Genomic DNA, 23,586 nt, shown 5'->3' on the forward strand with positions numbered 1-23,586 from the left:
TCCCAATGCCAGGAAATTTGCAGTCTGGACAGACAGAGGACAGGAAGGGTAGTGCAGTCATGGAGAAGAGAAACGTCGTGCCCGAGATCCCAGTAGTCAGCAGCAGAAACAGGAATTGAATGTAGGACTTCTAGGTTTTTATCTTTCTTCTCTTTTTTTGCTCCCCTCCTGCCCTAAGCTGCCAACTGAGGAAAATCTTTGTTCCCTGCAAGGAACCAGTGTGTTATCATACCATTTATTTGCTTGACCCCCGCTTTTGTCCCTTTTTCATAACAGCGCAGTGCAGGGTTTAGTTCTACATGAGGGAGGTGCTTTTTTCACCCCGTGTGTGATTAAGCGCTAAAATCTTGCTGTAAGATGTCAATATTTAAAGTTTATGTGAGTTCAAGGGGAGACTGGACGGATTCACAGGGGAGAAGTCCATGAGAATTATTAAATGCAGAAACACAACTTCTGACTTAGGAAGTCACTGAACTGTAATCTGCATGGAGGGTGTTTTTGGAAGAAGTACAGTTTTCTGTATTTGTATTCTCAGCTGTCTGATTTTGGCTGTTGTCAAAAGCAGGCTTGCGGGCTAGATGGAGCTTTGCTGTCGTTGTGTGCAGCGCTATTAAAATTGCAACACCTTCCCTTCTAGTAATTGTTTTTACTATTAGTTGTTCACCGTGTCCTTTGACAGGTGGACTCAATGTGTGAAGAAAGTCTGCAAAGAAGTTGCAAGCTGTTTTGCGCAAGGTTTTCCTGCTCCTACTATGTTGTTGGTGCTTAAGAAAATGTTTTTAAAAGAAGTAAAGTTGAGGAAAAATGCAGCTGTGCAAAAATGCCTCACCATGAGCATTCACACCCTTCATTTCTTAAGCCCTGTAATGCTGTTTTAAAAGCAGGTTGTGTTGTCAATGGGTAGGTGGCCAGAATGGTTTTGGGTGTGAGTTTTCTTGCCTGGGCCTTCATGGTATCAAAGCGTGAAAACAACTGTGTATTGCAAGGTACCACTGTTTTCTGGGAGGTCTCTTGTGTTTGATTAGAAAAGAGGTGCCTTATTGTTAAGGTCCTGAAAAGAGGAAATAATTTATTATTTGAGTTCAAAAGAAAAGAAAAAGAAAAGGGAACCAAGTTCCTGCTTGTGTTGACTGTGGCTAAAAGCTTAAAAATAGAACCAACTTTGTACCCTCCAGGACTCAGGAGAAAGCTGATCTTCTAGTTTGGGGGATGTTGTTAAAATTGTGTGGGGTTTAATCTTTTGTTTTCTTTCAAAATTCTCTGTTGGTTTACAGAGGGATGTTATACTTCTATTCAAGGGGAAACAATGCCCGATTATATGGAAGAAAGTGTAGTCTTTAGGCTCTCTCTGGTTGGGGTAACGTTTTCAAGTTGTGCATGTTCCCAGATAATAGAACTGAGTGCAGCGCTGAAAGAGAAACTCAAAACTTTTTTTCCTTCCTCCTCCACTTCTTCTAGTGCTGGCTTTATAACAGAGTTAAAAGTTCCTGGTTTTTACAACACAACCATAAACGTAATTTAAAATTACTGCTCCCATGGGAGAGATTAAATATGATAGCTGGAAAAGTTAAATCCTTGGATGTTGCTTAGGTTTTGGACGTAAGTGTGCATGAGACAGAGCAAGGGCAAGTGTCAGTGTGATCTTCCAAGTATCCATTGTTTACTGGTGCTGGTATTGAACGCGTGCTTAATATACTGTCTGACATTTTCAAGCTTGTGTCACATATCTGCATATATAAATGTAAAAGGAATTTAGAACAGAATTGGAGCAGAAAAACCATAAATTAAAAGATACAACGTTGGAATAGCGCTCTCTATTTAAATCCATTTTATTTTGAAAAAGTGTATTTGAAATGTTGACAACCAATAGGAAGGTTTAAGGATATTGTAATTTTTAAAAATCGTTAATGAGGAAAACTGAGCAGGATGTACTTACAATCATTTTTTAAAAGTCAGTCTGTTGAGTTTCTGGATTTTTTTCAGTAAGTACATGGAACGAGTGCAGTGCTAAATTTGTTTCTAGTAATGGTAGCCCTCTATGCAGGGACCAAGGAGATCATTATTAATTTCAGTGTCTTCACGCAGTTTATCCTTTTTCCTTTAAATCTAAAGGTTAAAAAGCATGGAAAAACCCCTTTTCTGACAATGGTAAAATCTGGGCTGAGACTGCGAGGTCTACAAACTTAGTGTGATACAACTATGCCACCTTTATTTTTTGTGCTTAAAAGCAAAATGTTCTCCTAAAATTATTTTCCTTACATACTCATCACAGAGAAAATTATTTAACTAATAAAGATTACTTTAAAGATAGAACTGGTGTTAATTTTTCATTATAGAAGTGCTGATATGAATTGATTAGAAAGGGGGAAGAATATGTAAGAATTGGAATAGAAATGTGGTAAGTAAGGTAGCAGTGTTTCTTCCAGTCAGGGAAAAAAATTAAGTGCAGTGTTTAGTATAAAGGATGTATTTGACTGGAGATGAATCTGCTTTAACAGTGACCAAACAAAAGGCATTAACTTTTATAGAGGAACAGTGCTGCAGAAAAACAATCGTCCTGTTGGTCTAAACAAAGATTTCCGCATGCTGATTTGAATCATGATTAGAAACAATGATTTTAAAACATTGTTTTAATTCATCTACCCTGTTTGCTCTGTGCATTGGATTCATTTGAGCCCTTTCCTAACGACCGTTTTTGTGTCTGTATGAAAGATAGGACAAAGTTTACAACAGCACCTAGGTAATCTAAGAATATGTTAGAAGATCATAGTCTTCCCATCCCTGAAATAGGTTAGGACTGCTGGAAGATCTTATTTGTGGACTCGATTTTCACAAGGATGGTACAACTGGTGAAAGACTTAACAGAAAATATAGAAAAGCATCAGACTAATGACCCATGAAACAGTACTTTGTTTTAATTTGTGTGACTTTTTAATTCCCTGGTTGGAGGAAGGGGAAAAATTGTTCCTGATTCCTGAAACAATGTGTTCATGTTAATGTGTTGTTAAGCTGTGTGCTCTACCTTAACTGCTCTGTTCTCTCCTAGAAGTGTAGGGCTAAAACTGTTTCCACTGAGATGAGCTGAATTTCTGTTTGATGTCAGAGACCGTTCTGTGTTGTTCTGCTCATGGGCCTGCTGGAATAAGCCCATTAAAAACCCATTTTCAAGGGTTTTTTATTATATGCGAGCACATGTCAGGTTTGCAAACATACTCGGCGGCAGCAACAGCTCCCTATTGCAAGAGATTAAACATAAAGTCTAAACCCAAATGGACACTAGGAATCCTTTATGTGTCTCTGAATTACTTTCATCTCTTCATCGCTCCATTAATGGATATCCCCACAGACCAGTAGTGCGCGCTCAGCTTCGCTTGCGGTTGGGTTTATTCTGCCAATTGCCTGGTATTGTCAACTAATTGGAGTGGAAATGACAAATGAAAGTGGTGCTACTGAGCTGCCAAGTCTCCTCACTTGCCAGCTGCTGGATGATACTGATAATTGTTACCAAAAGTGTAATTGCTCTGGGCTCTGCCTACGATTTCAACAAAGCAGCCTGGTATTCCCCCTCCGAGACATCCGATCCCTGCCTTTCCTCTGCTGTCTCTGGCGGACAACGACTTGTGGAGTAAATCCAACGCGGTGCTGGTGTCAGGAAGCACTCGAGCTGGGTGCCGTGTTGGTGCATGGCTCCTAGCAGAGCGGCAGACCTGCTCCCCATGGCGTGGCCTCCCCGCTCCCCAAAGCGAGTGCCACCCTCGTGCGCGTCTGGCGGCCTGGGGACAGAGCAGCCCTTTTCAAAGTTAATTGCATGAGTTTTACTGGTTTCTCGTAAAAGCAGGAAAGGTAATTAGTAGGCTACATGCTAAGCAATAACAACCACCTTGTTTTTGGCATGAGGGTAAAAATTTCAAGCTTGACTCCTGGCTGAGATTAAGGCTTCAGATGTAGACTGCTGTTTTCACCCTGCTTGGTAATTGGATCAATACCACCAGCCAGATGACCAGCTTTACAAGTCTGGCGTGCCATAGAGGACAATCCAGCATCCAGTGACATTTTATGGATTGAATGTTTTCATGGAGCTGTAAGAAATGGAAAGGGGGGCTGGAGGGAGGGTACAAACCAGCTGTTGTATGCTTATTTCCACAGTCACTGCACCAGAATAGAGCACGGATTGTTATCTAGTGTGATGATATCCCATGTTGAGCAGCATCTGATCAAATTACTGAGGCTTTTTACATATTAATAGCAGACTCCAATTATTTTTGATTTGTTGGGTGGGTTTTTTTGCTGAGGTGGAAGAGGAACAGGTGCAGCTGTATGAAGTTATGATAGCTGGTCGAAAAAGCCACCATCAAAGAGATTTAGGTCTTTCTGTACTCCGGTTAATATGAGTGTGGCAACAGCAAACCATGAGTGCTCACAGCTGCTCTGAGCTCCCACTTCTGCACTGTGTCTGCCCTTTGTCTCTTTAGCTTATTTTTTGCTTCAGTCTACCTTTGCTTTTACTGCTGGTTGCTTTTTTACCTCCTTCCCTTCTTGGATTTTTCTTAATGTGCAGCTCTTTTGCTCTCTCTCCTGCCTTTTTCTAAATCCTCATCAGTATTCTCCAAACCTGATACGTGCTTGCACTGTGCTCCTGTGTCTTGAGTTTTATTGTATTTCATCGTGTGTCTGGGTGCCTGCAAGCTCTAAAGGTTTCTGAGTATAGCTTGCTTTTTTGGCCCCTGTTCCACAAACTAGCCAAGTAATGCAGATATCCCTTCTTGCAGCGTGGCGTTTTAAAATTCAGTTGAATTAGGTATCATTTCTTCTTTTGATGTAGGAAAATCCATAGAATTAGTAAATTAGAATGACACTGTTTCGTGCTTAAGGAGTGCTTTCCATCTTCAAAGTGCTCTGTGCATAATATTTCATTATTTATAATGTTAATTATATTAGTACCTGTAAGGAAAAAGGCCCTTAAATTGTTGTTGATAAAAGTATACTCTTAACAGGATAGGAATTCAGTGCTTAAATTGTAGCAGATAATTTGTCCACTGAGGTACAGTGCCTCAGAGATGTAAAGCAGCTTTACAGCAGTTCTTTAAGTGTCTACTGACAAGTCTTGCTTTATGTTTAAAACAGTAATACCTAGGAGCTTTAAAGTGTCCTTGTAAGTGCTGGATGAATGCTAACAAAGCTTTACAGCATGCAGGACAGGTAGGTGGGATCCGCATATTGCAGCTGGGTGATTAGTATCTCAGTTCCTATCTACAGAGTGACTTAGGAGCCTTTCTGAGAATACAGGGGCTTCTGTGTCACTTCTGGACATGTTGCCCTAGCTTGGGCGAACCAAGATCTCACAGTTAGCTAGGGGCAGAACTGGGAAGAACATTCTTAAGCTGTTGGCCCATGTTTGGTTGTCTTAGAGATAGTCACTTTTGAAATGAAGGAAACAAAAAATAAACAAAAAAAATTAAAATACGAGCAGTCTGCATTCTCTAGGTTATAAGAGCTCTAAATATGCATGAGTAAATATTTTTATGCTTTTCTGTATTAGCAGCTGTTAGCTACTCGCTTCCATGTAAGCAGGGAACACATTAAAATAGGTTTGAAATGTGATCGTATAATAGTCAGCACCCAGGAATACCACCAAAAGTAATAGTTGCACTATCCTCTCTGTTCTTTTATGTATTTCCACCATGTGTGTGAAGTATATATGCTGCTTTTCTCTCCCATCTCAAAGGAATTAAATGGCCTTGCACTCCAAACGTCTCATAGCGAGAGCATTGCATTTTGCTTAATTTACTGTGACTGTAATATTCAGACATTTAGTAGCATTACAGCAAGTAAAACCTCCACCTTTTTGTAGAGAAATCAGTAAACTTAATTGTCACCAGACTTTTAAAATTTGAATTTAGGTCTGTTGCTCCATAGCCAGGAATCTTAAGCTGAATGTTGAGCTGTCAAGAGCTGAACACTGAGACCCATGAACTGCGTGGAAGACTCTCATATCCAAAAAATCAGGTAGTAGTTTCCTGACTATTAACTAGATTCTGAATTCTTAAAACCTCTGCAGATATGTGTCAGGTTTGATCTGATACCTAGCAAATGGAAATTGCTGATGCATGCAGATGCTTCCAAGCATCTACTGCATGGATTTAGAAAAAGCTGATTTGAGCCCACAGATAGGAGCCAGCCTGCTTAGACTGTAATAGAAAAGAGGGGAGGGAGAAGTCCAGAGGAAGGGTTTTCTTATCAGAAACTTGAGCATTTAAGTCTCAGAAGGTGAGTAAGGGTGGCTCTGTGCTGACCTCTTGCCATGTCCTTTGGCCATTATTCCACTATGGAAATATATATATATATATATTTTTTTAATAAAGGAGAAAGACCACAGGGTGAAGGTTTAGGAGATCAAAAGATGTAAACTGTGATGTAAAAGAGTGATGAGGCACTAAATCTGCCCTCTCCCTTCCTGCTCCCTATGCCCAGTGCTTACCCCATGGCTGGCTTCTGAGACAGCAGCCTCATCCTGCAGTGAGCTGCCAGTTTTAACATGCAGACTGCTTTCCACCGTTGACATCATTTTTGCACAGATTTTCTCCTTTGCCACATACTGTTTTGGGATTCTCCTTCCAGCTGGAAACAATCAAGTGAAGGAATAAATCAATAGGTATATCAAATGGTGTTGTCAAACAGATTAAATGTCACTTTTTGCCAGTGGGAACCTATTGGGAGTTCTGGGTATTATCACAATTTTAGGAGACTTATGGTGGATCTCAGTGTGATAAAGCTTTGTTAGAGAGAGTAGAATGAGTTAACTATGCTATGTGTGTTAGCTAAAGCTTGGCACAAACCTAACTTAACATGAATTTATTCTGTAGCTGTACTGTAAATCTACTAGCGGAGATGAAGTTCAACAAGGCGAAGTGCAAGGTCCTGCAAATGGGTCGGGGTAATCCAAAAGCAAGTACAGGCTGGGTGGAGAGTGGCTCAAGAGCAGCACTGAGGAGAAGGACTTGGGGGTACTGGTGGACGAGAATCTCAACATGAGCTGACAATGTGCGCTTGCAGCCCAGAAAGCCAAACGTATCCTGGGCTGCATCAAGACAAGCGTGGCCAGCAGCTCGAGGGGGTTGATTCTGCCGCTCTACTCCGCTCTCGTGAGACCCCACTGTGGGGCCCCCAATACAAGAAGGACATGGATGTGTTGGAGTGGGTCCAGAGGAGGGCCATGAAGATGAGCAGAGGGCTGGAGCACCTCTCCTGTGAGGACAGGCTGAGGGAGTTGGGGCTGTTCAGCCTGGAGAAGAGAAGGCTCTGGGATGACCTTAGAGCAGCCTTCCATTACCTGAAGGGACCTACAGGAAGGATGGAGAGGGGCTTTTCACAAGGGTTTGTAGTGATAGGACAAGGGGGAATGGCTGTAAACTAAAAGAGGGCAGATTTAGATTAGATATTAGGAAGACATTCTTCACCATGAGGGTGGTGAGGCACTGGAACAGGTTGCCCAGAGAAGCTGTGGATGCCCCCTCCCTGGCAGTATTCAAGGCCAGGCTGGATGGAGCTCTGAGCGACCTGGTCTAGTGGAAGGTGTCCCTGCTCGTGGCAGGGCCGTTGGAACCAGATGGTCTTTAAGGTCCTTTCCAACTCTTACCATTCTATGATTCTGTAAGTCAAGGTTTCTGTTCTGCAACTACAGCCATGTGTATGCGAGAGGAGAACCATCTATATTGTCAGAGCAGAAATTACCATCTCTCTCTGTCTTTTTGGTATCTTGCCCCGAGGGGCTGTACATTTACTGCCATTTCATGCTGTTACTAAGGTTAGTGTTGCCACCATCATTACATTAACAGAGAATCTCCCTAAATTTCTGATGCTACCGAAGTGTTCGTTCACTGTTCAAGAACTTTGCCATGAGAGACGAGCAGAGTTTGATACAAACAAAATTCTTCTGTAAAGCAATGAAGAGACACAAGGATTTCTTAGCAGTATTTCTGGTTGTCCCACTGTTTGCAGGTTTGCACTCTTGATCCAGTGTCATAGAGTAAGCCATTTCATTTTGACAGAGCCCAGTTTCAGAGGGGAGGCAATCAACTTTTTCTACTCGACAGTCGGCCCTGGATGCAGGATGGGTCAAAGAAGAGAGACCCTCTACCAGTGCCCTCTTTCAGTCATGCCGGTGTGGTGAAACCTTGTCAGACATCTATGAATTGCCTCTCTGTTGCACAGCCTGGCTTGTAGTACATGACATTAAGTTTTCAGAAGAGTGCAGCACCCGGCAGCTTCTGCATAAGTGCCTGAGCAAGTGGCCAGATTTTTCAAGATTTATTTTTTGCTTACTAAGCAGTCTAATGGGCCTTTAAGGCACATCTCAGTGTTTTATCATTATGCATAAGACTTTTAGTAGTTAGCCCTAAATGTGTTCTTAGTAGTAAACTGTTAATCACCTTTTCTTATCTTAATTTGCTTAAGTTGTACTTTACACTGTGAGTAAATTGAGTTACTGGAGTAAATCACTACATGATGTAAATGAGTAGCAAAGTCTGGTCTTCTAGCAAATCAATTAAAAATGAGGCTTAATGGCTTGGTTAGTGGCTGTCTGTACTACACAGGAAAATTTCCTGTATGGCGTAAATTTAGACTAGTGTACACTCAGTAGTTGTCTAATGGAAAAGAGTTTTTCGGATGAGAAACTGATCTTCCCCTTTCTATTTTCTTTTGGTGGATTTAATGGAAGGCTTTTAAAACCAAATAATTAAATATGAACGTAGCAATTGTATCCTTCAGATTACCTCAGTACATAGTTACTGGTTGCTTTTTTCAGCTGCCAGAGAAAGGATACTTGGCATGGGTGAAGGGTTGCTGCAGGGGAGCTGAGTGCAAGCAAGACATTTTCACAGGAAAGGGAGTGGCAGGCAGAGGAAGAAGTGTAACAGGCAGACCTGGCTGCTTCTCTGGGATGCTGCTGTGATGCTGTTTGATATCAGGATGGTTGGAAGTCAGTGTTCAAGAGTGAAGAGAAGGAAGTCTTTGTTTTCCAAGCATTCTACCAAAAGTAATGAGTCCCAAGTGACTGCTCAAACCTTGGAGAAACTGGTGGGAGAGAAGAAGTCTGGCAAGTGTCCAAGCAACTGGATGAGGGCCTCAACTGCCATATGAAAGGATGGTGGCAGCGTGGGATCATGACCTCAGCGTGGAGGGAGTGGAAGGGGGTCAAGCAGGGGTGGTGAAAACCCTTGCGAATTAGCTGTGGGTGTTCCACTTGGGTGCACTGATCAAGTGGTGGTGACAGCTATTTCCAAATCTGTTTGACTGTCTGCTTGGTCAGAGTCCCCTTCATGACATTTTGGAATAAATGTGACCAGGTATAGCCTGTCCATACCTGGCCATGCATTCAGCATTTTTGACTAAATCAGTTTAATTGCATCTTAGGGTCTTCAGACCTTTCCTTTCATCTTAGAGCCTAATGTAATGAGCACAGTTTACATCATGGTTTTGACATGAGAACTTTTTATTTCCATGATCCTGCAGAGTGAGTTTGAATTCAACGGCTCATTTGGATTCAAGCATGTCAATATTTACCTGCATTCCCCATCAGCTCATGGGGTGCTGTATGGTGCCACAGCTGTCTGTCCAGGAGTGGGTTAGCATCAAAGCTTGCTCAGCTGCCCCAGCACAAGCAGTAGCTGCAGTTTGGACAGTCTGAACTTGATTATAGAGAAGTTTCCCAGAGACGCTATAATCACCTTGAGGTTATTGGAGGTTATGTCCTATCGATTATCTTGCCATTGGAGTTGATTATTTGCTGTGCATGGCCTCATGTTTCAACTGTGTGTTTGAATTTATTGAACAAATAGTACAAAGTTGTGTCTGGTAAGCATGTAGAGGGAGGGGTGGTCTGTTGCAAACTTTATTCTTCCGGTCTGCCTATATTAAGCTATTCAAGCCATTTGCTGTTGTGTAAAATAGCACATGCCTTGTGCTGTATAGGTCTAATTTAAAGCTTATGTTTATTTGCAGAATAACACAATTTGGAAGCCAGATTCTTGCCAAAACTGCCGTTGCCATAGCAGTGTTGTCACCTGTGAACCTACTGTCTGCAGACACCCTCAGTGTGACTTTCAGAAGGTAAGGGGATGCAACTGTCCGAATGCTAGCTGACCTGTTCTGTGTGGTGGGAGAAATGTCAGGTCACTCTGGAGTTCCCAGCCTTCTCCTGCTTTAAACCCCTGGAATAGTTATATGGCAAAATGCTGTTTTGGGTCTGCCACACTGTGTTACATGTAAAGGAATGGTGGGAGCAGCTGGGGTGATTGGTCCTAGAGTCCCTGTAGAAGCAAAGCTCCTCTTGTATTAAGAGGCACACAAAAAGAGGGTGCAGCATGAGGTATTTCCCTGGAGGAACTGGCAGAGGTGAGCTGGTTGCTTATCTTTGTACACTGCAGTGACTGTATCAACCTTCTGGGCTCAGCTGCCTCCCTACAGGTCTCTTTGAACCCAAGGGTCTGATTCACAGCAGGATTTGGGGATAGCAAGAGGGAGCAGTGAAATCCCATTTCACCTCCCAGGGTGTGTGTGACAGCCCAGGGTCAGGCATAGTCTCTGTGCCCTTTCACTTCTCAATGATGCAAGCCTGTGCAAGAAACACACAGGCAAAACCCAGCATGTGAAGCCTTTGTCTCCTTCACCACACTACAGCCAGAGGCTTGGTGTTGGAACAGCTTGCAGGCTGCCTGTGCTCCAAGGGCGCTCTGGTCCCCAAAGGAAGCCCCTGAACTGGGTTTGGACCTCCCAGCATGAGGCCAGCTTCTAGTCACCCTTTGTTTAAATGTAGAGCTGGGTCTCCCTCAAACATGCACATGGACACTTTCCACTCTGATGAGCAACAACAGAGCTGAGATTGTCTGTCTTTCAATTTCTTCTGCCTTGTGATGGTTGTTGAGCTTTCATTGTCTCCTGTTTATATTTCTCTATCTGAGCCTTCATTAATGGTTACAGCTATTTGGCCATGGAATTGGTCTTGCATTAGCATCTGGATTACTGGGGTAGTACACATGAATGACAATGAAAATTAGTGTTTTAAAGAGGCACTGCCAATATGACTATATGGCTTTATGAAGCAGGTTGAAATGTTTTCCAGTATGACAGCATTAATGAAGAAATAGGTTTGATTCTTACTGGTTTTCCCCATGATTATCACTGTGTATTGATTAAAGCAAGATGGAAATATTAGGAATTTTTGTGCTCAAGAGTAAAGAAATAGAGTAGAGAAATAAAAAAAGAGTGCTGTCGTGGCACACCTAACAATGAGTGGGCTAGATAAGATGTTGTTGTTTGTTTTAAAAAATTGGATAAGTGAAAAGGTGGCAACTTTAAAACTCATAAAGGGAAATAGATTTATAGTGTGAAATGAATCTGTGTGACTCCTTGACATGGCTAATCTTCAAGACGAAGAGTTTAACAGTTCCATAAATGGCCGTTTAAATGTTGAAAAAGATCACCAAGGATCTCGGAAGAAAAAAATCTGATCATCCTTCAAGCATAAACAAACCACTGATGAACAAGGTCAGAAATTGCCATCCTTCTTCATGGTTTATTGCTTATCTGCTTATTATGAGATTTGTGCTAATATTGCTGATATTGTTTACAGTGATAAGGCATAAACAAAACCAGTCAGTCTTTGCAAAAAGCATACTCAGTGGTGTTCTAAACATTTGTATGTAAAGCCTACTGCTGTGCATACCAAATGCTTTGAGTAGGTGGAAAATCAGCAAACATTATTTCTGTTGTGTGAACCAAAAGAAACCAACAACCAAGAACAGTTTCTCCACAGCAGGATCACAGTTGAACAGTGTTTAATGGTTTAAGCTAAATGAAATATTTAATTTCATTGCCCACCTCCTCAAAAAACATGTCATTGAAGGAAACCTTGAACTGAAAAACTTTTTTTGTTTTGAAAAATCAAAATGTTTCTTTTAGAAAACAGAAAACTTGTGACATTTTAAATTATTCTCGTGGCTTTTGCATACAAATAAAGATGTGAAAGGTAAGACATTTTTTTGGCATCACAGTGTCTTCATTTTTTATTACAACAAAACAGATAATGACTCCCTTCTGAGCAGGAATCCCTCAGACATTGGCTGTAACCTTTCAAAGTGGAGAGGGTGGAGTATGTCTCCTGAGAAACACCTTTGCAGTATTTTGAAGAAGGTGACCTCACGGATAAAATATTTCTACATTTCACTTCCCAAACCTGATATGTTGTTCTCTGGTTTTGGTTTTCTGTTTTCTCCCTCTCCAGCTACCACACTCACATCAGTAAAATCATTTGGTCCTTTTTTGGTATTAGCTGTGGGAGGAAAATATTGAGATCTGTGGTACCTCAGGTGGTGCCAGGGGCCCTCATGTGCAGTTGCCATCAGTGACAGACACCCTTGCAAAATAAGATCCTCCAGCAGCTGATGCTGTCCTGTCTGTGGGGCACTGTGCCAGGCCTGGGGTGTTTAACATACAGCTGGGAGGAACATGAAAGCATTGCTTTGGAGAGTCTGTGGAGATGTTTTCAATGACAGGATTCCGTGATGCTTCCCAGTGTTGGCTGATGTCTTTACTGATGTGCTTTGCCCTTCATCTGATGAGTTGCTTCCTTCAGCATAATCTTTTTCCCTGCTGCTGAACAGGACGTAGCAAGTGGTAGTAGCATCATGTGACTGTGCTGTGGTTGGAAATGGTCAGTAGTTTTCAGTTGATTTTGAAGTGGTGTTACTTTAAAAAAAAAGGTGGTGATTATGAAGCCGAAGAAGTACAGTTAATGAATGCGCATTCATTCTGCCTGCTAGATGCACTTCTGGTGTGACGAAAAGTTAGACTGAGATCCATCCTGTACATATAGAAAACTATCTATTGAAAAAATTACATCTATACCACATTTCTCAGAGGTACTTCAGTGAGTAATCTTGGTTTTTATCTTGAGTAAGTGCTTTCTATTGTTCTGGTTTGAAAACTAGTTCAGCTGCGGACTTCCTACTGTTGTACTGTTAGGGGTGTAAATTCTCCTACTGTTGTTTTTATGGTAAAATGTCAAACACAGCGAACTGATGTACCAGCTCTCAACAAAAGGATCTGGTATAGCAATATTATGTTTTTCACTTAATACGTTTCCTCGTTAAACTGAGAGCACTGGGTCCAGCAAGGTCCCATGTCTTTACTTTCATGTTAAAGTCTCTATTTCATGTGAACTGCTTGTTGTATTCTTGTATCTTTCTAGGGAGAAGTGCTCCAAATAGCCCCCAACAAGTGCTGCCCTGAGTGTGCATCCAGAGCTGAAGGATTTTGCCAGCATGAAGGACAGACCCACAGTGTGAGTGCTCTTTCATGTTCCTCAGCAGAGGCAGTCCTTTCAGTTGTTAGCTCTCTGGTTGGTTCACGGCAGTGAAGGATGCTTACCTGACATGCAGGAGAAGGATAGTTCGTTGGGCTTATATTCTGTCACTATCAGATAATGTAACATAATGGGAGTTTGGTCAGCAGGGTTTGCAAAGCGGGAATGTCACTGAGCAATAGTGTGTCCTGCTCGGCTTAAGGGGAGGAAGTTTCCCACTCTTTCATTAATTTTGCTGTTTCTGTGGATGATTGAGACTATGTAGTAATGTTAGGAGGGGAGCAGAGCACACTGAACTTGACATACTAGCTACCCTGAAAGAAAGGTTTTCTCTCAGCAGCCATCTATGCTGGTAGAGATTGATTGCTGTTGTGCAACCTGGGTTATGTATTCTGTAATCCTGAATTATTCAAGAAGCAAGTTCCAGCATGTGGTTTCACCTAGGGGAGCTGAAAGGCCAAAACGATAAGAATAAGTGTCTACAGATAAGAAAAAAATAAAGATTCATGGGTAGTAGTTAATGAATCATGTTGAACAATAGGCAAACATGGAAAAATAACAGTGAACTTAAGTCCTACGTCTGGTCTCTTACAATCTTTTCTGTTTGACAAGAGGCAAGTCAGGTCCAAATCTTAAGAAATACACTGAAATGCCCCGACACATTTGAATTTCTGGACCTTATGCTCTACACCTGAGATGGATGTTGTAACCCTCTTTTTGAGCGTGAGGCATGACCAGCAGAAATCTGTTATGAGTTAGATGAAGACTGGAATAGGAGGGATAGCACATACATCCTCATCGTGTATTTCTTTGTGCCTGTGATTTGGATGATAATATATTATATCATATTACATTATATTTCTTCTCGTTGCTGTTGCTGCATTTTACTGTGTTGTAGTCTTGCTGTAAGCTTGCTGTAGACTCTTGGTAAGCCTGTTCTTTGGGACACAAGCGGATAAATAGGCATCCCCACAGGGATTATAGGCATATTTGTACCTATGGTCATATGTCACACCTCAATTGCACTGTGAGGTGGTCATTAAAATGTTTTTTGTTAGTGCAAAATCTTGCCCTGATGGCACAGATTTCCTGAAGTAAGACGTTTTCTCTTTTGTCAGTAAGCCACTGTAATGCTTTACGACTTGACCTTCATTCTACAAGTATCTAGCTAGTGACACTGGCCCTAGTGGTAGCTCCATCAAAGAAAATCTGTATCCTCTATCTTCTTACTCCCTGGCTAATTCAATATTGCACGTTTTGTAAAAAATAACTTTGTTTGTTGGCAAGTGTTGCAATACACCAATATGTTTCTTCTTGGGGCCAGTTTTTGCTCACCGTGCCTCAGGGTAGAGATATTTGTTTCTGCATTAATGAATAAGGAAATCTAGTCAGATTTTACTCATAGTGCAGTGCATTAAGTATGTGCGGTGGGTAGTGCTCACCTGACTGCCTTGTGGTCAGGTGTGTTTTGGGGCCCATGTTGAATATTTCTCTAAAGAAAATATGCCTCTAAATTTAGAGTTTGCCCTACAGCAACTGTAGTGCAGAGGGGGTGTATTCAGGAGTCTGGGTCTTTTGCAGAAGGTTGTTGCTGGATGCCACTCTGCAACAGGAAGGACAATTAGGCTGATCTCCAGGTTTGCTACTTTACCAGTATTAAGTTGCTTTTTGCCCCAACAGTGCAGCCAGGAGTAAGGGCTACAATGTGTGAAAATTGACTGGCCTGCAAGAGAATAGAGTTAATACTGGTGTAGGGGAGCTTAAAAGGGAGAAGATGTATTTACAGGTCACATTGGCAGCTGGATTCATGCATGTGTTTTCTGTGCCTTTGGTTGTGTTGTGCACTGCAGCACGGCATGCAATGGGCCAGCTCTGGATGTGTCCGGTGCTCCTGTGCCCATGGGAAGGTGAACTGCACCCCCACGGCCTGCCCAGCCCTCACTTGTGGACGAGGGGAGCTGCAATACACTGCTCAGGGATCCTGCTGTCCCAAATGTGTGGGCCATGGTGGTGAGTATTGCATGTGAATAGGGCGCTGTCTGGCTTCATTGATCCGAGCAGTAGGTCACCAGAAATCTCCTTTTAGTCCCAAATCTCAGAAGCTTTTCATTTGTTGTTCAGTTCTGTTGGGAAGACACTGGTGTAGAGTCTGTCTCTTAATTCTCTTTCTGTCCTGCTACCACTTTTAAATTTTTAATGGCTTCACCCATAGGCTAAGAAGAAGTGTTAAGCTTTAAGCAGTGAGCGGATGTGCCTAATATGTTCTTACTGTAGAGATTAAAATCTGGAAAAAAAGATACAGATATTTCCTAGGTACTGGGGGTACCTTTGGCAATTGCAGACTCAAATTGCAAGTTCCAAAAACGCCTGAGCTATTGGATACCTTTTCTCGTAGAAGTCCAGTGGGAGTGCATCCAGCACTCTTAATTCACAAATCTAAAGCCCTTGAAAACTGGTGGAACTGTTACTGTTACCTGTGTTGACCAACTAAAATTTTGAATTCTGAGATGCACAAATCTGTGTTTTAGTTGTGGGTGACAGAAAGGGATTAAAAGGCATTGGAAAAGAAAATTACCCATTGTTTTCATCTCTCTTAGAGCCTTGCTCCTTTGATGGACGCTTGTTCCAGGATGGTGAGGACTGGCAGCTTGGTCGGTGCTCCAAATGCATCTGCAGGGATGGCGTGACTCAGTGCTTCACAGCTTCCTGCCAGCCTCTGCTGTGCAGCCAGGTCAGGACCCACTGGCCTTCTGGGGACATTACTCATGGCTGTCACCTTTCCCTTGTCAAGGTCCATTTCTCATGTAGATGTACAAATTTAGGCAAGTGATCATCCCCCTGTACGCGGCACTGGTGAGGCCGCATCTCGAATACTGTGTTCAGTTTTGGGCTCTTCACTACAAGCAGGACATTGAGGTGTTGGAGCATGTCCAGAGAAGGGCAACAAGGCTGGTGAAGGGTCTAGAGAACAAGTGTTATAAGGAGCATCTGAGGGAGCTGAGGTTGTTTAGTCTGGAGAAGAGGATGGTGAGGAGAGACCTTCTTGCTCCTCTCTACAACTCCCTGAAAGGAGGTTGTAGTGAGGTGGGTGTTGGTCTCTTTTCCCAAGTAACTAGCGATAGGATGAGAGTTAATGGCCTCAAGTTGTATCAGGGGAGGTTTAGGTTGTATATTAGGAAAAATGTCTTTACTGGAAGAGTGGTCAGACATTGGAATAGGCTGCCCAAGGAGGTGGTGGAGTCATCATCCCTGGAGACGTTCGAAAAATGTGTGAATGTGGCACTTCGGTACATGATTTAGTAGGCCTGGTGGTGATGCGTTGACCATTGGACTTGATGATCTTAGAGGTCTTTTCCAACCTTAATGTTTCTATGATTCTGTGAATTAGCAGGCAAATCTTCTGTGTGACAAGTAGGCAATTTGGAAAAGGGAGTCTTCATGTGTGGAAATGACGTGGAGTGACTGTGAAGTCTGTCAGTATACATGTGCTGTCTGTCTCTTCCCTAATATCTTCTTTCCCCACGATTTTGCTCTTATTATGCCTTTTCTGGCTAGGTAAGCACAAATACTGTCTAAAGAAACCGATTTTTGTTTTATACTAAAAAAATTATGTGGAGTTGATCAGGAGATGTTTTTATTCCTGTGAGGGAAGGAATGAAAACACAAGATTTTCAGTGGAGGTTTAACTTCACAAATTTCAGTGTTTGGTTTGCAGCTGAAAAGTTTGGTTTGCAGGTCTTGTTTACTCTTTTTTTTACAAGAACTCTAAAAATACAGTGGAAAGTAGTCAAATGCAGATGAAATTCCCCTTTTCACTTAAGAAGTTTAGAAATACAAGACAACTTCAGCTGATGGAAGAGTTACAGAGCACTATTCCTTACATGTGCTTGTGTTCAGAAATGAACAAAACCAATAACATAAGTTAGGCAAGCTCAAGTAGTGACTCACTGTCTTAGTACAGTTGAGAGAACTGGGACATTTCTGTCTCTAAGCACTTATGCCGTGATCAACCCAACCAAAACACTATAAGATTATATACAATGTTAACACAGGGTTTAGTAAAGGCAGCAAACTATACACAGTACTCCACACTCTATACAAGTGACTGAATTTTTTGAATCCTTGTTGTTATATTGGAAGTGCTTAAGGGTGTGACTATGCTTTTTGGATTGCTTTTCATGGGGCCCCTGGTACCAGTTTTCTTGGGCACCTTGGTGTACTCCTTTACAACAGCATGCCACGCTAAGAAAATGCAGGAACTGGCTCCCTGGAAATCCCTCTTTCTGACTTTGACTTTATGTTTTAGGAGCTGCTGTTTCCCAAATGTTGTTTAATCTGTTACCATGCTCCAGTGATGAATCCAAAAACTCCCTTGAAATGTGTGCTGTGGCCGAGCACACTTCCCTGTAGCACTGAGAGAAACAAAAGCAGTAGTCATAAACTTTTTTCCCTGTTGGTGCTTACCCAGCTTTCTATTACTGGACCAGATGTTTGTGCAATTAACACTTTTGGTTTTTTGATAGAAGGAAAGCTCATCTGTTTCTGTGCATGCTAATTGTGTTTTGGTTTGTCTTGAGATACTCAATTAGTATTCATTGACTAAGTACTGTGCATTAAAACAAATTTATGCCTGCTTTAGATTCCTTCTTTCCCACTCCAAGTGGACTGATGTTACATGCTGACTGATTGCACTAATGTTTGATTGGCTAATCATTAGGGTTTAATTTGTGGAAACAGAAATGACTATGTTGTTGCTGTGATGTATCTGAGAATAATCGGCTGAGAGCATCCAAGTTAATGCAGCAGAAAGCCAATTCTGACGGTGTTCCACATACTTCCTACCAAGGTGCCTGGTGGAAGGGACATTAGCAGAATGTGCAAGAATCCTGTTCTGCTCTCAATCATACCTCACATTTTCTTGCATGTGCCTTTGTCACTTTCTTCACTCTCCAGTCCCTGTCAAAAGTAAACACATAAATTCTCCCATTATTAAACTCTCATCTTCCATCTTTCAGATAACTGTGCCCTTCCCTGGGTGCTGGGGGAGAGGAACTTCAAAAATGCTTGTTGCGTGCAGGAGTGCACTTGAATGTCCCACCACGTATGCAACCAAAATCCATGAAAGATTTCTTTTAAGTCAGCTGCGAAATCTGTCATTGATAACTGTTTTACAAAGTCTTCCATTCTTTCTTTGAAAGCTAGTGATTTGACTAACAAAGGAGATGAGACAGTAGTGCTTGGCATTTCTACACTAATGTCGGCAAGTCAGTCTTCTGATCATCCTGATGTGGTTGGTGGGAGGTGCTGGTGGACAATCCTATTGCAAATCATTGAGTGTAGGTGAAATTGTAGCAGGGGAATTACAGACACATTTTGGATGGATGGAGTTGAGGCATGCAGGAAATGTTATGTTGATGTGAAGTACCAGTCTATTCCAACGTGATTTAAAGCAGTCACGAAAAAGTTTAAATTAGGATAATCTAGTTTTAAGCATAGTTTAACACCTGTACAGACAGTTATGCTGTATGAATTTGACTAAAACAGGACAAATGCCTGAGAGATGGTGAGTGTAAATCACACATTCAAAACCTCAAGATGTGGCTGTACCAGGAAAAAAAACTTGTCTCCTCTATCTCGTGCTTTAGTGTGCTTCTCTACATAGATTTATATATACTTTTTCTTTCTCTGTGTATCTGTGTACCTGAATATATGTACTTTTCCTCATGTGTTTGTGTCTTTATCTGCATCTATATACCTATCTATGTATTTGGACTTCAGTTGCCATCCAAAGAAGCCCAGAAAATGGGGTGAAGGAAATATCTTTCTTTCTAGCTTTCTACACTGATCTCATGCTGTGAAGACTGCCCCCAGATGTTGGAGCCAAAACGAAGCCTGGAGTGACTGTGGATTATCACACAAAGACGAAATGCCTGGAATTCCAGGCGGTGATGCTGAGCCCCTTGTTAACTGTTCATGCTCTTATTTTACTTATCTCTCCTGCTTTCTGTTTAGGATGAAGTTATGGTTATGTCTCCTGGAAAATGCTGCCCAGAATGTGCTCCAAAGCCCTGCTCGGTGTCAGGAAGAGTGTACCAGGTAACCTTTGACAAGCCACACCAAAAGGCAGTTGTTCACAAGTTCTGGCACATCTCTTTTTCCCTTCTCCATGACATTTGACTTTCTGCCAGCACTGATAGCTTAGTACAACAGTTGCTTTTTTTCTTCCTGGAAAGCCAGAAGAGTTGAAAGAAATTAGGACTAGATAAGAATTTGCTGGCAAGCAGAAAGGAAGTTTGCAAGTTGAAGCAGATTAGGCACTTGCTTTTCACACTTTGTTGAAGGATACAAGCAGAAAGCACTGGTGAAGTTCAAAATATTTATAGTTTTCATTGTATTATCTGGAATTCATTTAATGTATGTATGTATGTGGGATTTTCTGTTAATTACTTTTTGCTAATAATAATAGTTAAGGCCTCACCAATGTCACTAGCTTGCAATTAATAAGAAATACACACCACAGTGCTGTCTAGGCCTCATACCTCTTCTTCCTGTTTGCGGATCATGTAGAGATAAGCATTTTTTAAGGAAAGTTTATTGTAGGATACAGACATGAAGGGTACTGCATGACTACCATACAGCCATACATGCCATATTCCATAAGCCACACAGATTTCTGGAAAGAATTCGGTTATTTATGAAGAGTATTAACAATTGTATACATGTTCTTTTTGAACAGCATGGCGAACAGTGGAAAAAAAATGCCTGCACTGCATGTGCTTGTCACAGAGGGGAAGTCAGATGTGTGAGGGAGACCTGTGACTCTATTACCTGTGAGAAGGTAGTAAAAAATCATTCACCTCTGAAACTCTGGCTGCAGGTATCGTTGTGCCCCTGCTAGTGGGTTCAGACAGTCCTGCTCAATGATTGCTGATGTTTTGTAGGGGGAGAACAAAGTGCATCGTCCTGGGAAGTGCTGTGAGGAGTGTGTATCTTCCAAGGGAAACTGCTTGTATGATGGCACTATCAGGTACCACAGTGAGATGTGGAATAGTACTCGCTGTGACTTCTGCGTGTGTGATGAAGGGCAAGTCACTTGCCAGGAAGCAGAGTGTGCCAAAGTGGAGTGTGCCAAGGTAAGAAAGGTTTTCTTCTTTCAAGATATGTGTCAAGTCTTGTGGGTTTTTTCCCTCCCTTTGTCTTTTTTCTCGACTGACATATTGAGACACTCAAAAGAGCCTGCCCTTCTCTTGAGGCTTGTTTTGTGCCATTACATTGAAAACACTTCACAGGAAAGGAGAATGAACTTTGGATTTTCTGTGCAAGTTTGACCGATCAGTGGGCTTGCACTGTGAAGCAAGCCGGTGTGACTCGGTGACTAGTTTAACTTGGATTCCCTCCTTCACGGTTGTCTGCCTTCTATAATGGAGGGTCAGATACCCAGATGTTTCAGTGACCACTGCCTTTACTAGGAGCTCAATGTGGGGAGATGTACAGGTCAGAGATAGTTAGAAGCTTAAGAAATGTTCCTTTTATCTTCATTCTGTATGCTACAGTGAGCTTCAGTAAGGTAGCTGGATATGGAAGTTGGTGTACCACTTTTCTCCATTTTTTCCATGCCATTCTTGGCATGGAAGTGAAACTGGTAAGGTAATTTATTCCCATGCTGTTTAGTCCAAAACTAAACGGCCCCCCTCCACTGCAGTATGTTATATTTGCTTTACAGTGAATGTGCAAAATGCTTTAGATAGGATTGAATGATTAACACACAGACATACACAGCACCCCCCACCCCCCCAATATGTTTTGAATTGCCTTTTTTGAGCAGGGTAAGACTTCTGCGTTGTTTGTCATTGCATCTGTTTTAATTGGTGGGCTAATACCTGCTTTATACCTACTACTCCACAGTGTCAGTGAAGAGAAAGGAAGGAATTGTAGCCTTCTGAGTTTTCTCTCTCAGTGGCAGTGCTTTTCTGGTGACTCTGCCTGTGTGCTAGATCTTCAGTAGCAGCACCCTTGTGTTGTGCCTGAAATCCAGCCAAAATCTGGACATAATGGATTCACTGGATTAGATTGTTTTAGTGAGTGTCCAAAAGAGTGAGAATCCCCGCATGGGATCCCAAATGATGATCATGCAGAGAGACTATATCTAGGAACAGAAGTGTATGCTTGTTCATCTGAGATTGGGCCTTTTAAGTAGCAAAAATGTATTGCGTGTGGGACCCAAACTCTTGTCACTGCTGTAGCGCTGCTGCTGATCGTCTGGCCTTAAACTGCATGGAGAGATTTTGCTGGGTAGAAGGTCGTGGTTGTCATAAAATCTTGTGCACTTCCATCTGCTTCAGTCAGCTTCCTGCGTGCTTATGGCTGTAAATTGCATCATTTACACTAATGATGATGGCATGCTGTCATGGCTCAGTAGGGAGAATTATTTAATATTCATACTCATATCCTGGGTACTGACAGAGGATTCATTATTCAGAAAAGCCAAGGATATTTTACAGAACAAGAGCTGGAGATGTTAATGTGTAGGGTTCAAAACTGAGGGGTTCAGAAGTGTGCAGCATTATCACTCACACAGCAATTTTTCAAACTTAGGCTCTCAAAGGTAACCACCCATCTAAAAGCCTGAGCACCTAGAAAAGTGAGATTATATATCAGAGTATGAACTGCTGCAATTTTGAATTGAATGAAATATGATTGCTAGGAGGACAGGAGGAGGAAGACAGTGTCCTTTCTTGTAGACAAGAGCTATGGTCCCACTTGATACAGGATAATTTCCCAAGGATTTATTATTCTGCATGGCTTCCCTAAAGATAAACTGTCTTCCTCAAGTCATGTTCAGACAAAGTGCACCTCATAGTACAAAGTGCACATTAATTAGTTACAATAAAATATTTACTCAAAAAGCAATAGAAATATTTCGGTTTTCCTTTGTTTTTTCCTTTTTGGGTTTCAGGTCTTCTTTTTAGGCACCTGCATCAATAAATCAGAGCTGATGTGAAGCTAGGAGCATTTGGATTCATCTCTTCATTAAGGCGCTATTAATTTTCTGGTCACATCGTCCTATTGAAAGTGTAATGAGGCCACAGATATGAACTACAAATCCTAGACAGCTCGACATAGTATAGCAGCATTACATGAGGGGTAGGGTACAGGTTTAGCTTGTAAAACCTTTCAAACAAACCTGTCCAGCAGCTGCCAAATGAAAGTGTCTGTGGTGATTCCAACCTGATCTTCAAAAAGCCATTTTCAGCAGGTTAATGATGAGCTAGGAATACAAGTCATGTGGCAGGCTGGATTAGCTATGGCTGTTGAAGTGGTTGCGCTCAACCGAAACCACTCAAACTGTCAGAGCATCAAATAATCCTGCTGGAGCACTTGCCAGCACCCCAGCTAAGTAATCACACTTGTGACAATGTTCAGAGGAGGATGAGTCATGGGTGCTAGCAGGGGATGCTGCAGCCTACCTGAGCAGGCTGGTGATGAAATATTTCTGCTAGCAGCCCTGCCAGCCCTGGAAGCTACAGGATCAGTAAGATACAGCTTGCAGGGTACTGCATGACTACCATACAGCCAGTAAGGTCCAGAAGTCTTTCTGATACTTAGAAGAAATGGAGCTAGGGGATGAGAGTTACGGATGGTGCATGTGGATGTAGGTGTGTACGTGTTTGAGAGAGATTGCATAAAAGATTTTTTTCTCTTTTGTGCCTCCCAGCCCATCGCTGCCTTTCAATGTTCTCAACCTAGAATATGATGAATCTCTCTTCAGCAAAGCCACAAGTTAACTCACATAGCCTCTCCCTTTTCTGAGTCTGGGCAGAGCAGCATGGTTGCATTTTTTTTGGCTAGGCGGGTCGTGTTCCATGACTGGTAGTGCTCAGTTTTCTGTTTATGTATGTGGATGGGGATGTGGGTAGGGATGGGGATGGGAGAGTTTACAGTACATAGTAATGATATGAGATCCAGCCACTGCCAATGGCATTTTAAGGTAATGATTTAAGAGCAAAAAATGTATAGAACCAGCAGAGAGAGATTTAGGCTGTGTGTGGTCCTTGATGACTAAGAACCATATGGTTTCTCCTCTCTTACCCGTTCTCAGAAATACACGAGGGTTGCCAGTGTGTGGCCTGGCTTAATTGTTCTACCTAGGTGAAACTAACAGGGACCGGTGCAGTTATTGCCCTATCTATGTCTAAAGTAATTCCCATACACAAACTGGTGAG

At 42.1% G+C, this 23,586-nt stretch overlaps 1 protein-coding gene across 1 annotated transcript in view; it reads left to right on the plus strand.

Annotated features, from left to right (window-relative positions):
* FRAS1 (Fraser extracellular matrix complex subunit 1) overlaps positions 1 to 23,586 on the plus strand; it is a 179,045-nt gene that overhangs the window by 53,155 nt on the left and 102,304 nt on the right. The window contains exons 3-9 of the mRNA XM_075422090.1: positions 10,003 to 10,110; positions 13,250 to 13,342; positions 15,214 to 15,373; positions 15,961 to 16,094; positions 19,376 to 19,459; positions 20,100 to 20,201; positions 20,305 to 20,496. Of these exons, the coding sequence (XP_075278205.1) occupies positions 10,003 to 10,110; positions 13,250 to 13,342; positions 15,214 to 15,373; positions 15,961 to 16,094; positions 19,376 to 19,459; positions 20,100 to 20,201; positions 20,305 to 20,496 (873 nt within the window). The remainder of the gene's footprint in view (positions 1 to 10,002; positions 10,111 to 13,249; positions 13,343 to 15,213; positions 15,374 to 15,960; positions 16,095 to 19,375; positions 19,460 to 20,099; positions 20,202 to 20,304; positions 20,497 to 23,586) is intronic.

This window comes from Opisthocomus hoazin, chromosome 5, assembly GCF_030867145.1.
Source record: "Opisthocomus hoazin isolate bOpiHoa1 chromosome 5, bOpiHoa1.hap1, whole genome shotgun sequence".
In the NCBI taxonomy this organism is placed as follows: domain Eukaryota; kingdom Metazoa; phylum Chordata; class Aves; order Opisthocomiformes; family Opisthocomidae; genus Opisthocomus; species Opisthocomus hoazin.